The sequence below is a fragment of the Pogoniulus pusillus genome, chromosome 6, assembly GCF_015220805.1.
Source record: "Pogoniulus pusillus isolate bPogPus1 chromosome 6, bPogPus1.pri, whole genome shotgun sequence".
Taxonomy (NCBI): domain Eukaryota; kingdom Metazoa; phylum Chordata; class Aves; order Piciformes; family Lybiidae; genus Pogoniulus; species Pogoniulus pusillus.
Genome location: NC_087269.1, coordinates 12,168,356 through 12,182,763, shown reverse-complemented (window position 1 = coordinate 12,182,763; position 14,408 = coordinate 12,168,356). Strand labels below are relative to the sequence as shown.

The 14,408-nt window shown below is 41.0% G+C and overlaps 1 protein-coding gene across 1 annotated transcript in view; it reads left to right on the top strand.

The window, feature by feature from the left end:
- The window catches only part of SORCS3 (sortilin related VPS10 domain containing receptor 3), a 354,871-nt gene that overhangs the window by 225,446 nt on the left and 115,017 nt on the right, over positions 1-14,408 (top strand). Inside the window, exon 5 of the mRNA XM_064144433.1 lies at positions 182-255. Coding sequence (XP_064000503.1) covers positions 182-255 — 74 coding nt within the window. The remainder of the gene's footprint in view (positions 1-181; positions 256-14,408) is intronic.

Genomic DNA, 14,408 nt, shown 5'->3' with positions numbered 1-14,408 from the left:
CAGTTTGGATTAAATTTGAAGGAAGAAGATTTCTGTGTTAGCTTTTCCTGGCAGTGAGGCTGGTGGATAATTGTGCAGGATAATCCATTCCTGGTCTTTGATCTCAGTACTTTGTTTAACAGCAGTCCTACCTCTTCTCCACAAAGTTTATATTTCTCCTTTCTCTCTCTCTGTCTTTCAGCTATACAGCTCCATGGACTTTGGGAGAAAGTGGCAGCTTATACACGAACGGGTCACTCCAAACAGGTTTTATTGGTGAGTTATGCCTTCAGGCTTTGCTTGCTTTGGAGAGGTCATGCAGAGAAGAAAGGCATCTAGCTTGAAGGGGTTGGTTGCTTTGCCTAAACATTAAATATACTCTTGGGTTTGGTCATCGTCAATGTTACATACTCAGGCCACAGTGCACGTCTTACAGTGATACAGTCTCCATGTTTGCTCTTCTTTCTTACCTGATAACAGCAGTGTCTTGCAAGTTTTTGGTAACTGTGAAACTCCTGCTTCTTTGTTATATACTTGCTTCTTTGTTATAGACCTACTTACAGTAACCCAGAGAAACTGCCCAGTGCTTCAGTGGCAAAGCTGTGATCATTAGACCTCTTACTTTTCAACCCTTGGAGAGCTTCTTTAATCTGCATCACACTCCCTGGGCAGAGCCAGCCACTCTGACCAGTGCCCTTACAGAACTGTTGGGAGAAGTAATGATACAGACTGCTTTGAATCACTCTCTAAGGAGCCACGTGGTACTAGTGGGAGCCTAGGATCTGCAAGTGGTTTGCTAAAAGTATGCTTTGTGACTATCTTCCTTCCCATTTCCCAAGTGTCAACCTCCAAAACTGGGAGAGTGTCTTAAAAGCAGATGATTAAACAAATTTAGTTCCTGTCTCCAGGCCTCTATTTCGGATGTCACTTTTTCAGACTTCTGTTTGCCATGTGAAAGCTCATGAATTAACTTTAGAGAGAAAGAGAAAACTCAGCAATATTATTCTGTAGCTGAATCTAGGGTTTAAATGAGATTCTTAAGACTGTACTTACCACATGCCAGATGATGGAGTGTGTGTGAATATGCAGAAGTGCTGATTGACAAAATCTGCAAATAGTTAAAAGAGGTGCCAAAAAATATTGTGATATCAAGGAACCAGAGACTCTTCTTTTGAGTGGCTAAAAATAAGAAAAAGACTGTAAATGACTTAAGAATTGACTCCCAATGGCCAAGCTTGACATATGTATATTGGCAGTTGTATTGTCTGAGAAATTCCTACTTGTCCTTAAAAGTTCCTGGAATCCAGGCCCAAAACATCCATAGAGTGGAATTGCAGTATTTCCACACCTTGCAGACACACCTCATGGGATTTTCAAAGTGTCTGGATCTTTCTGCAGATCTCTCTAAACAGCTTTAGATTTCCAGATTTAGAACATGACTTTAGGCACAAAGTTGTGAAGATTTCGCTTAGCATGCCTGTGGATTTGGGGCAGTGTAAGGTTTTTGAGCATTGGCAAAAGGAACTTCTAAGCTTCCTAAGCCACATAGACTTAGAAAATTTACCAGAGTTCTAGACCCTTGTCGTACCATTTTACAATTTCATCTTTCAACAGTGAAGGAAAAGTAATTATGTTCTCCTGGTTCTGGTGACAGGGTCTGCACTCACCTTTTTCACATGCACTTAGCATGAATATTGAAATCAAAAGATTTGGATAATGAGGTGAATCACAGCATCACAGGATGTTAGGGGTTGGAAGTGACCTCTGGAGATCATCAAGTCCAACACCCCTGCCAGAGCAGGACCATAATCTAATGCAGGTCACCCATCTGAATGTGTTCCTGTGTGACCTGCATCCTGTGATTCACCTGATTATCCAAACCTTTTGATTTCAGTATTCATGCTAAGTGCCATGTGAAAAAGATGTGTACAGATCCTCTTCCAGATGTGTCCTTCTGTGGAATAGAACAGCTGATCCAATGGGATACTTTTACCCTACCATTCAAATAGAAGAGTTGAGCTTATGAGAGAGACTTTCTTGAGTACAAGACTTGGTAACAAAGTGCAGTCTCTCTTTAAAGTAGAGGCTGTGTTTTAGTGGATTATTTTCTACTTTAATATCTTAATATTTAATGGGAATTGTCTGTTTGCCTCTGTTCACATGACAACCAAACCTCTATATTCTTTTCCACAATCGACCTGATTGTGTTTGGTCTGCATAGTTTGAATGCTGCTTTTTAGCACTACATTATATAATGCCTCTGTTTCAAGTGTCTTTCTCTTAGAAAATGTAGAAGCCTTCTATAGTTAAAACTCATATGGCATAGACTTAGAAATCTTTATTCCATTGACAGTAAACCTTCTGAGAGAGTCAATTAGGTTTCCCAGAGTGAGAAAGATTGGAACCAATTCATAGTGGGGGTCAGAGGTGATGAATTTTGGAACATAATAACTTCCCTTAGCTGTCTGATTTCTTTTCTTCCTTCCTTTCTTTTTGAAGCTACAAACTGTGATGGCTCAGAAGCTCGGGGTTGTAAGACATGTACAGAAAAAAAAAATGCAAGGAGAACAATTTAGCCTTGACAGCTTGAAGATTTTATTAATCCATGGAAAAGTAGGTACTGCTCTAAGTTGCAGAGGGCCATGAGACCACTATTCTGTGAAGTTCTTCAGCTTATCAAATACTGTGTTATCAAACCTCTTAATTGAAACTTTCAGGAGAGATGAAGTAAAAATTAAAAGGAGATACCAAAATCAGAGGTGCTGCTCTGCATTGTTTATTAGGAAGGACTCAGGTAAGCATCCCTCCCAGCTGAGACAGCCTTCATCTGATTTGAATGCAACTGGCTTCATCCGGGGCAACCTTTGTTGAATGTTTTTTGCCTTCAAAAACTGACTTTCATCTCTCGGGCTGCCATGAATGGGCTTGTGAAGACTATAATCTTCATCTGGGTCATGGGATCAGTCAGCCTGAGAAGGAGAGGTCTTACTTTTCTCTCTGAGACCTTTCCAAATAATTATACCATCCCTGAGAGCTCAGATACAGAGACTTTAAGGCCAGGAGAAAATTACAATTGCATCAGAACTCATGAGGTTGGAATGTGGATTCTCAGCCAGCAGAGTAAGCAAGATCTCTCTGTTAGTCATGGACACAAAATTGACTCTGTGCATTTTGCTGTAACTTTGGCAGGCAGCATCTGTGATGGCTCCCCACTCATCAAAGTCCTAAGCAAATCTCATCTGTGGCTTTGTACCTTGGCTCTTGCCTTCAACTTCTTCCCTTAGTCTCATATGTTGTTGCTAATCACTGGGCTGTTTTGTGTTCTCATATGGGTGTCACATGTCCCTCAGCTTATGGGACATTTCTAATCAGTTCCTGAAGCTGTCTCAGAATTTGTGTATGAGCTGAAGTTCACCTCTGGGCTACTCAGCAGAAACTAGGATTTGAGATCTCTACTCTTGTAGTAGGATTCATTTGTTAACTACACCCACTGATGGCAGTGGCAGAGATTGAACAGAATGTGTTACTTGACGTGAGTACAGGCATCCAAATTTGGCTCCCACGTGCCTTGAACTCAGAGATTTTAATAACTTAGCATCCTGTAAGGCTGGAAATAGGAGCTTACGCTGATGTGACACCAAAATTCCCAGATCACTCATCAGACTGAAATGACTCAAGATAACTGGAGCCAGTATGGGTGCAAAATCTGTTACAGACCTACTCAGTGTTCTTTTCTTTCAGAACAGCTTTTTTCTGCAGCTCCCTCTGGCCCCTGCTCATTTTCTCTCCCTCTGACTTAGACACCTGTGCTGTTTTGTGGAGGGATATGAAATCTGCAGTCCATATTTTATACTGTAGAAATGTTGGGGCAGTTTCCTTGTCTGTGAAACACATGGTGTGTTCTGTGCTGACTGAATACTGTCTTCAGAAAAGAACTCGTATTTGTCCTTAAGTTCTTTTACTGCCTCTACCTTTTCTGTGGTGGCACAACACATCTAAGCAGACAGGCAGGACAGTTTGGTTCACCAAACGTTTTTCAGCACTTTGCCGAACCACAGCTTTTCTATGTCATCTTGGGTGACTCAAGTTGACATTGCCTTGCTAGCCCCTAAGTAAGAACATTTCCACTTCACCATTCCACTAGGTGAAGTACTCAAACATTGTGCTATCAGGTGCCACAGCAGTGGATTACAAACGCAAAAGAAGAATGAAAGACACAGAAAAGGTTCTTTAGTGTCATACAAAGTTATTTTATCATTCTACAGTTCAATTCTTTAAAATGTGGAGTCCACAAGATGACCTGTTTCTGGCTAATTAGGTTTGAGTATCATCACCTGTGAATCTGTCTTTGGAGGCCCTTCTTGTGTTTGCTGAGCATACACAAGGATCACCATCCTGTGTAGAGGACAGAGATATATTCTTAGAGTCTCTCCAGGCTGCTCTGTGCTGGAGGACTCATTTGCATTTCTTGGCACTCATCACTGAGTAATACAAAGGGTGTTGGGATTTTTTTTCCTATTTTCTCTTTCTTTGATAACCTTCCAGATTTCTAGTTAGTTTGGTATCCACTTTCAGTTTTGAACTCCAGAGATTAACCATCAGAAGAGGGAAGCAACCTGTGATTTCACTAAGAGAAGGGAAGAGGCTGCGCATCCATTTAGGCTACCCTTTGCAGTTATGAGTTTTCTATCACAGTCTTTGAGACACAAAACTAACAAATTTTGCCTCAAGAGTAAGGTTTTTCAGTCCTTTTTTTGTCATATTTTTTTGCTAGGAAAAATGATAGAATTTACCCAACGTGTTTCTATTTATTTGTGACTTAAATTCATGAAGACTATACTGGAGGCTGGTTTGGATATCTGGGAGTACTGCAGCAGAGGATAAGAGATTTACCTCAGTGTTGCAAAATGCTATGATCTGGGTTTGGATCTGCAGCTGGGCAAAGGTTTGTGTCTGGTTTTATTTCCTCATCTTTGTGACTGTACTGATATTTCCTAATCTCAGAGCCAGTCTGCATCCACACAGACTGTTTCAGCAGCAGTTCCAGAAGTGACCTTTAGATACATCTAAGGTTACCTTTACTAGTGTGTCAGCAATGAAATGGTTAGCCAAATATGTGCCTGTGTCTCCTGTAAATCCCACTAATCATTAACTACCAGATGGTGTCATTGCATAGTGCTGGGGAAACATTGCCTGATTTTTTTTTTTACAGCCAAGATCAGTGTTAAGAAAACACAGTCTTGTAAATGTCAACTTGACTATTAGGTAATCCTGCATTAGAGCTTTTCAGAATTAAAACCATACTGTACATGGAGCTGTGGATAAAAAGAATAAGTAATTTGGCAGCCATGGATAATACCAGGTCTAGCCTCACTGAGACATATACCCAGCGGTTACTCATGTGGGCTGCACATGTAGAACTGAACAGAGACCTATTACTGGAGATTCACTGGCTAATGACTCACCTATGTTAAGGGACTTGCTTCCTGTGCCCTGTGAGTGAGAGCACCTGGGAAAGGTCTTTCTCCCAAAGGGTAGTGCTAAAATAAATCTGGAATGTGTTGTTCAAACCACCACCACCATAATGAACTGTACTAGGCTTAGATCAAAAGTTTCAAACTCTAGCTTCAAACTTTGCAGTAAGAGTTCAAGAGAGATGAAAACTTCTTAAAAGGTCTTGGCATATATTGAAAGATCTCCTTGCAAGATCACATTAGTTAATTAAAGGTCACAACATCATGGGGATAATAAGACCAGTTTTATTTCCCTTGAGCAAGTAGGGGGAATTGTGAGGTTAGGGATTTTGTTTTCATTTTGTGTGTCTGCAGTTAATGCAGTTGGCATTATAGATGTTTAATATTTCCAAACATTGGGCTGTAACTGACTAGTGTTTGCACAGTAACTTGGTGGCAGAGATAGAAATGGAACCTGGATACAGAGTTGGATACTTTTCATTCACTGAAGTAGTGTTAATTTCTGTTGAAAAAGTTTCAAGCCAATAAAGGTATTTTAGGATTTGTCAACATTATCAAAATGTTTCTCTCAAAAAAATTAAACAAAGGAAGATTCTGAAATCTTTGATATTGATATTTGGGGGGATGTTTTCTAAACTGACTTTTAAACTTGAATAAAATCTCATTTTCAATATATGAGCTTTTAAAATTGCAGTAGGGAAAGGATGCAGTCTTAAACTCTCCGGATAAAACCAGCAGACATAGATCCTGACTCCTATTCCCATCTTGATGTTTTGTGATGCAGAGCAGATGTTGGTCCCTAATATCCATGTTAGATGCGTATAATGTCCTTCAGAACAGTGATCAGTTGGCTGACAAAAGTGATCAACAAAGTTTGGGAAACCTTTGTTAAGTTTTATATTTCCTTTGTCCATGAGTATTTTTTTTTCCTAAACTTAATTCTGTCCTGGTTCTCAACTACAGATTACTAAGTGTTCTTCAAGGGATGTTATGATACATTTAATGAATAACTAAAAGTATAAAATCCTAACTGATCCTAACAGCAGGAAAAACCTCAACTTTCTGCCTTTGGGAAACCTTGCAGGACTGTTTTATAGGTGCCACACAGTCCCCAGTTGTTTGTGCCCATGGTTAGTGTAATTTTCAAACTACCATTCCCACTTCTGAGTACAGTCCTTTTTTCTTTTTTAATGGTTGCTTTGGTTTGATGTTTGTTTGCTTGTTTCAATTTATGAGAGCTTGACACAAACAGATCCTGGAAAGCATGTTTGTAGAAAGTGGGGAAAAACCCCTAGGACACTACTGGAGGAGTATTACAAGACATTTTCTAGTTTGTCTGACACTAAAATTAAAGGTATTGGGGTTTCTGTATGCATTTGTACTCAGTGCTAGTAACTTCGTCTTAGAAAGGAGATTTGATGCCACTAGTCTCTTGTATTACAAATACAAGCTCTAAATAGTAACTGATGCATTGAAAGAACTCCTAAAGGATGTTTGTTGCCTGACTTTGCTGTTGTATGATGCTCCTTTCCTTACTGCCCATTTTCCTAGGACAATAAGTGTTTGACTTAGTAAAAAAGTCCTATGGATGCTGTGCTATCCTGGCTACAAGATTTATGTGTGATTATGGTGGAAAATAATTGAGAGTCCTTCAAAATTTCCTTTAAAACATATGAAGTCATAAAAGATGCACAAGAAAAGAGCCACATGGTAGAAATCTCACAATGGCTATGTCACCTCAGAAGGTCTGGCTGATATCACAGATAGAATGAGTTCTTTCAATGGATAGTGTATACCCTCAGGAAGGGCAATTTAGGAATGAATTGACTTCAAGGAACTTTTCTTTATGGCTTCCTTTTGCTTGGGACACATGGCATATCTTGGAGAAGAATGGATTACCCCCTCTCCACTAATGTAACTGTGGATGTCCTTACATGGATACTATTTGGCTTTTAGAATTTGTGATCTCTTGTGATTTTAATATAATTTGTGATGTTATCCATATTTATGACTTTAATGTGCTGTGGTTGGCAGGGAGGCTGTGTTCTGGTTTTTATTTTTTAATTTATTTTTCTTTTAAAGAAAGGCAAGGACTGAAATATTTCTGTTCATTGACTTCAAAAGTAAGGCTTACCATGACATGTCACATATTATTCTACTGCAGTTATGGCTTTCAGCTCTCAAAAAGCCTTTTTCTTTGGTCTCTCATCTCTCAGATTTCTTTCTGTACTGAGGGAGCTGGGGTTGTTTAGCCTGGAGAGGAGGAGGCTCAGGGGGGATCTCATTGCTGTCTACAACTACCTGAAGGGAGGCTGTAGCCAGGTGGGGGTTGGTCTCTTTTCCCAGGCAACCAGCAACAGAACAAGGGGACACAGTCTGAAATTGTGCCAGGGGAAGTATAGGCTGGATGTTAGGAGGAAGCTGTTGGCAGAGAGAGTGATTTGCCATTGGAATGGGCTGCCCAGGGAGGTGGTGGAGTCACCGTCCCTGGAGGTGTTGAAGAAAAGCCTGGCTGAGGCACTTAGTGCCATGGTCTAGTTGTCTGGCTAGGGCTGGATGATAGGTTGGACTGGATGATCTTGGAGGTCTTTTCCAACCTGGTTTGATTCTGTGATTCTCTTATTTCCCTTATGGCTAGTCTTGGGTCACTCTGTAATCCTCTCTACTCTTTTGTGATTAGGTGTCTGAGACTGGAGCAGATCAGGCAAGCCGCTACGAAGAAAGATCTAGGGATGAATTTGAATACTTCTCCCAGTTAAGATTGATTCTTGGCTGGGATCATAGAATCTATAGAATTATAAGGGTTGGAAGGGACTTTCAGAGGTCATCGAGTCCATCCCAGTTGCAAAGCAGGACCAGTTAGGGCAAGTCACACAGGAACAAGCCAAGGTGGGTTTTGAAGATCTCTAGAGAGGGAGACTCCACAACCTCTCTGGGCAGTGTGAGTGCTCTATCACACTCACAGTAAAAGCTTTTTCTCATGTTGAAGTGGAATTTCCTGTGGTTGAGATATGTCCACTGCCCCTCGCCCTATCACTTGATATCACTGAAATGAGACTGGCTCCGTCCCCCTGACAGTCACCCTTCAGATGTTTGTAGACATTGACAAGGTCCCCTCTCAGCCTTCTCTTCTCCAGGCTTGTCATAGCTTGAGGCCAAGAGCCACCCAGGACTGGAGGACAGAAGTGACTTTTAGTCCTTTTGAAGAGTGAGAATGAAGATACTGCACACCGATTGGAAGTTTAAAGAGAGGTTCTATTTACCAGTGCATATATGCAAAAGGCAATCAGGTAGAATGAACACATCCACAAGCTAAGCCAGGTCTGTCTGACTAAACCCATCTAGAAATCCTCTACCCCCTCCACCCTTGGCAGACCTGAGGGTAGGCCAGAGCTGACCACTGGCCCTAGCAGGCTGCGTGACAGAGCTCAAAATTCCCTGCTCGCTGGGAGCCATCCCCCACACAGACCATGAGAGAGGAAGGAAAGTGCCCTCTTCCCAGAGAGAGATGGGGAGGGAGGAGAGGAGAAGGGAAAAAGAGAGAGATGTCAACCAGGCATGGGCTGATAAACTGTGTCACTGGAAAACGGAGTAGAATAACAATATTAGAACATCCTGGGGTGACCAGTTCTGTCCCCGGGATGAGTCTTGGTCTATGGAGTTTTCTTAAGGGAACCTGGGACTCCTCAAACTACCACAAGGCTAAAGAAGCCCAGGTCTCAGTCTTTCCTTGTCAGAGAGGTGCCATGCCATGTCTCTCTGGACAGTAAATGGTAGAAGGATCTGTCTCCCCGTTCAACACAATACCAGGTAAGATGTCCAGATTCCTTGGCTATGTTTCACTGTCCTGGAAGTTTAAATGCTATACTGCAGCCTCCTGCAGCCTCCCTGGTCTGACTTTATTCTGTCTCTCCCTGATGCACATGAACTCAAACACAAATTAATTTTAGCCTGTCAGTAACGGTCCCAGAGTAATTCTTTGTGCTACTTTGCAGGAAGCAGTGATGAAAGCCAGCCCTCTAATTAATATATTGAATAATGCATTTCTCTGAGGCTTGGGGATCTCCCATACTGTCATAACTTGGCAAAGCTAATCAAAAGCTAGGTTTGGCTGACAGTAGTGTCATATTTTCAACTCTGTGGATAACAAGAAATATTGTCCCACTGTTTTTTAGAGGATTTGGCTTAGGTTTTGGCTTTTGTTCTATACCACACTAATCTCTCTGTTTCTGGGAAAATGAGTGAATTTTCATTGTGAGAAACATGCCCTCTTCTTTTCAAGAGATTGGAAGAGAAACATTTGGGAGTTGTTTTAAAAACCATCACTGTTCTCAGAAAATTAAGAATGACTTTCCCACATACTCTTATTATAGACATAATTTTCCAGCTATTTTGTTTGGTGACAACTACCTGCTAGCATCAGAGAGCGAACAACTTTCCTGAACCCAGACTTCCTTCACCCCAGATCTCATTCCAGATGGGCCACTCGGATTTGCATCTTTGTGGATGTTCTTAGAGGTCTTGTTCTGCTACAAAGCTGGGGCTGGAAGCATTCTTATAGTGGAGAAAGTCACAATCTGATGGAGGATTTATCCTCTTCATTATCACAGGGAAACATTTTTTTCTTGAAAGTAGATTTTGAGTCATACCTCAAAGCTCTACAGATAGATTTTCTCATGAAGAATCAGGAAGGAACAAATTCTGGTTCGTTTCCCCGAACTGACTTCAGCCTCTGAACCTTTGAAAGTTTGCCTGCCATTAAGATGAACAAAAGCAGTTGTTTTATTTAACAAAAGGAGCTGAACCCATGCTGTGCAGAAAGAGCAGTCTTATCATGGCAGAACAGGCAAGATGTTTCTGCGTTCATTTAAACATGAGCCATTTGTGTCGCCCAATAACATCCATTAAAGATAAGGAGGTCCCTCTTTATGCCTTCTGCCTGTTGGAAATTAACAAACTCTCTTAAAATGACAATTCATCAGCAGTTATATGAGGCAGAATTCATTCTCAGCAAGAGAAGAAATTGAAACTCCCATCCTTTGGCTCCCTGGCATTCTCTTGAGCCTCCTCTGTAGAATGAGATGAGTTTAATTCTGCTGTTGTTAAGTATAGTGGGCATGAAGCTACAGCAGAACATAGGAGTGGGAAGGAGTATCTTATTAGCTACACAACAGGTTCTTTTAAATAATGTTGATTCAAGAACTTGTCACTTGCTGATCATATACAGAACAAGGATGAGAAGCCAGTGAGCGAGGGTGTTTCACTTGCATATTTGTAGGGAGCTAATTGGAATAGGAGATAGCAGTGGTTATCAGAGCTTTGTAATTATCTCACAGATAATTGTCCTCCACTGGGCAGAAGGCAATAAAAGATTTGATGTGAACACATTTCCCTGTTTAGTGAAATATCAGAAGTTGCAGCTGAGTTTGAGGGATAGGAATATACTGGCCTGTGACTGCCAGTAAGGGCTGAGGAAACAATAAATAATACCTGTGGACTTCAGAGCTGATTTCAGTAAGTCTGTGTTTTCTTCCATAAGAGAAAATCCTACTTTTATTGGAAAAAGTAAAGAAAAGCAAACCAAAATTCCTCTCAAGTTTGTTTTTTTTTGTTTTGTTTTTTTTTTGCCAAAAGGTAGAGAAAGAATCTTAGCTTTTGTTCACAATATTGATTTTAAGGGAAATCTGTAATAGTGACTCCCTGAAGCCATTTCTGGATCTAGTGTAGTTTCTCTATTTTTTTTCCCTTTCCTTTGATGTGAAGAGTTCCTCTTACTTTTTGTTTGGCCTTTTCTCTCCTTTTATTGCTCATCTCTAACAATAGATTAAGAACTCAAAGAGAAGCTCTCAATTTATCTACAGCTTGACCACACAACTTTAATTTGTGATTTTGGATAGCACAAACTCCCCTTGAAACATTCTCCTTTGTGCATGTCTACTTGAAAAGAGGATGTTTTGGGGCTGCTCTTGTGAAGAGCTAGGAGTGCATCTAGTGCTCAATCCCCTGAGCTGCCTTGTCTCCTTATTGTTTGTGCATCACAAATCAAAGGAACCCACAGGAGTTCTATGATTTCTCTGGTCTCTCTTGCTGCACTGTCACTCTTAAACTGATGAAGAGACCTGTGAGTGGCTGTGGTCGTTTTATTCATCTCTTCTCTGTGAGGATGCTTCTGTTTTGAATGCAAACCTGTCTTGTGTGAGACACGTGATGATCTGCAGACCTCCTGTCACTGTTGCTTTCACCCATCATAGCCACACAGACTTGCTGTTTCTACAGACTGAGCCTGTCTTTGTATATCTGCTGCCAGAGTCCTTTCTGTTTTCTAAATCTTTGTCTTTTCCTCTTGAGGATCAAATGAGCATCTCAATGGCAACAAATTGAGTGTGTGGGTTTTTTTTTCAAGAAGACATATTGGTGCATTTATGATAGTTGGTCCACAAAAGAGTAGTTTATTCTCCTCTGTCTTTCTCCTCCTTTCCCGTCTTCTTTAATTTTTCTCTCCTCCTGGTGATTAAAAATCAAAGAATGAAACAAGCCAGTTGTTCTCTTTAGGCTAGTGTCTGAAACTGTCACTAAAGGTTTATGACAGAAAGTTTTTCATGTTGCCTTTCTCCAAAATGCATAAGCTGAACTACAAATTTATTTCCAGAATGTTAAATGTTTCCCAGGGTGATTCTTCACAGCATCATGCAACAGGGAATGTGGAGGCTTAATTAATACAATGTACAATGCCCGTAGGTATATGGGGCTTGTCATCATATCCTATACATTTTGCTTGAGCCAAGTTTCATACTGGCATCCTCTGTCTAGGCAATTTAAGTTTTATTTTTATTCATCTACTGCTGCATTCATTTATTAGATGATGCTCCACTCAGAAGCTTTTCAGAGGCACTGTATTCTGCCTGGGATTCTGTTAATAGCTGAATCACTGAGCCTTAGTGTTCCAGCTATGTCGTATTTGCAGTCAGAAAGTGTCCATACAAATGAGGGCAGTTAAACATACAGTGAACTGAGAATCCTTCTTTTGGTGTAAACCATTGCTTGAACGGGTCATGTTTAAGCTACTTCTGCTAGGAGGAATATTATGAGTCTTCTAAACATTTGCTCTCAGGGAGGGGAGAAGTAGCTCCAGTGAAGTTCACAGCTACATGACTGATGGGCTGAGCTGATGGCTTCTTTGAACATGTACTTTGCTGTTCTGAAATGATCAGAAACAGGGCTGATTCATGCTTCTTGAAAAACCAAAGCAATAATCTCTAGCAATTTCCCATCTACATCAATTTCTAAGGAGAGTGGCCAATCACTGGGCAAACATTAATTAACTGAGCTTCATAATATAGTAGGCACTAAACTAATTTTAAACCAAATGCAGGGAAAGAGATAAAAGTCACTCAATATGTCAGTGATCTCTCTTGGAAGAAAAAATCTGTGTGCCTTTGTTTCACAGATCTGCACAAAGCATAGATGGCTAGAAAATGACTCGTTCCTAATTTATTTATTTTTATCCAAAAAGCTGGGAAAAACCACGAACCACCTCCTCACCCTCTGTAAACTGTTCTATTCTCAACATTTCCATTAGGAAAAAAGATGTATTAGGTATACTGAAGTATTCCTCTGGACTGGATTTCCTTCTCAATAATTTGTCTTAGATTTTGATCAGCAAAATGACTTTGGTATGCAATATTTTCTGCATTTCAGCTTTCCAGAGCTGCTGTTTTTCTCTTATTTCCTCTCCCATTCCCACTCCCCCTAAGAAAAAAACAAGCAACCAACCAAATCCCAAAACACCAAACAAACCCCAAAAACATATGGTGGGAGAAGAAAAGGATCAGAACAGAGACAGTTAATATGTCTCATGTTTTAGTGCTTCCAAAGTTATAGAATCATAGAATTTTTAGGGCTGGAAGGGTCCTCAAGGCTCAACCCCTCTGCCATAGGCATTGACACCTCACACTGGATCAGGTTGCTCAGAGACACATCCAGCCTGGCCTTGAAGACCCCCAGGGATAGGGCTTCCACCACCTCCCTAGGCAACCTGTTACAGTGTCTCATCACCCTCATGGTGAAGAACTTCTTCCTAACATCTAGTCTGGATCTACTCACTTCTAGTTTGCACCATTCCCCCTAGTCCACCTGACACCCTGAAAAGTCCCTCACCAGCTTTCCTGTAGCCTTCTTCAGATACTGGAAGGCCACAATAAGGTCTCCTTGGAGCTTTCTCCTCTCCAGACTGAACAACCTTGACTCTCTCAGTCTGTCTTCATTGGAGAGGTGCTCTAGGCCTCTGATCATCCTCGTGGCCCTTCTCTGGACATGTTTTTATTCTTGTTTCCTCAAAGGACTTGAAATATAGAATGTTAGAACCAAAAAATTGTGCTGAAAAAAGTATCCTTTTCTTCAGAAGGCAAAACAGAATCAGACCCTTCTGTTGCATTATGTTTCAAACTTGTCAACCATAAACTTTGCAGCCCTCTAATCCCAAGTAAATTCCCTCTTTCCTCCCTAGAAATGCCTCTCTCAAAACATCACTGTCTGTGTTGGATGCATGTGGGACAGAGAGCTAATGGTATATTGTGCACTGAAGCCTTGAGACATCTTCGAGACAATGACTTCTTAACTTGATGAGGTGATGCAAATTTACTTCCACCATATGCTGATGCTGGTGCTGTTAGGACATGGAAAAACAGGGCTGCTTCTTCTGTTAGGATAAGCCTCCAGAGCTGCTTTTATATAGCCCAGATCAGCTGTGCCCTGATGAGTCAGGAGGAGAAGTCTGCATGATAGTAGCTGTGGATTTAGTTTTTAAGTAAAGCAGAAGGATGGTGACTGCATCTGGGAGCCCACCTGCTACAACTGCTGGTCTGATGCAGCTGCCATATCTGCTCCCTGCATGAATCTCAATCTCTGTGAGATGTTATTTCAGGCACCAGTTAAGATGCCATCTCCAGCACATAC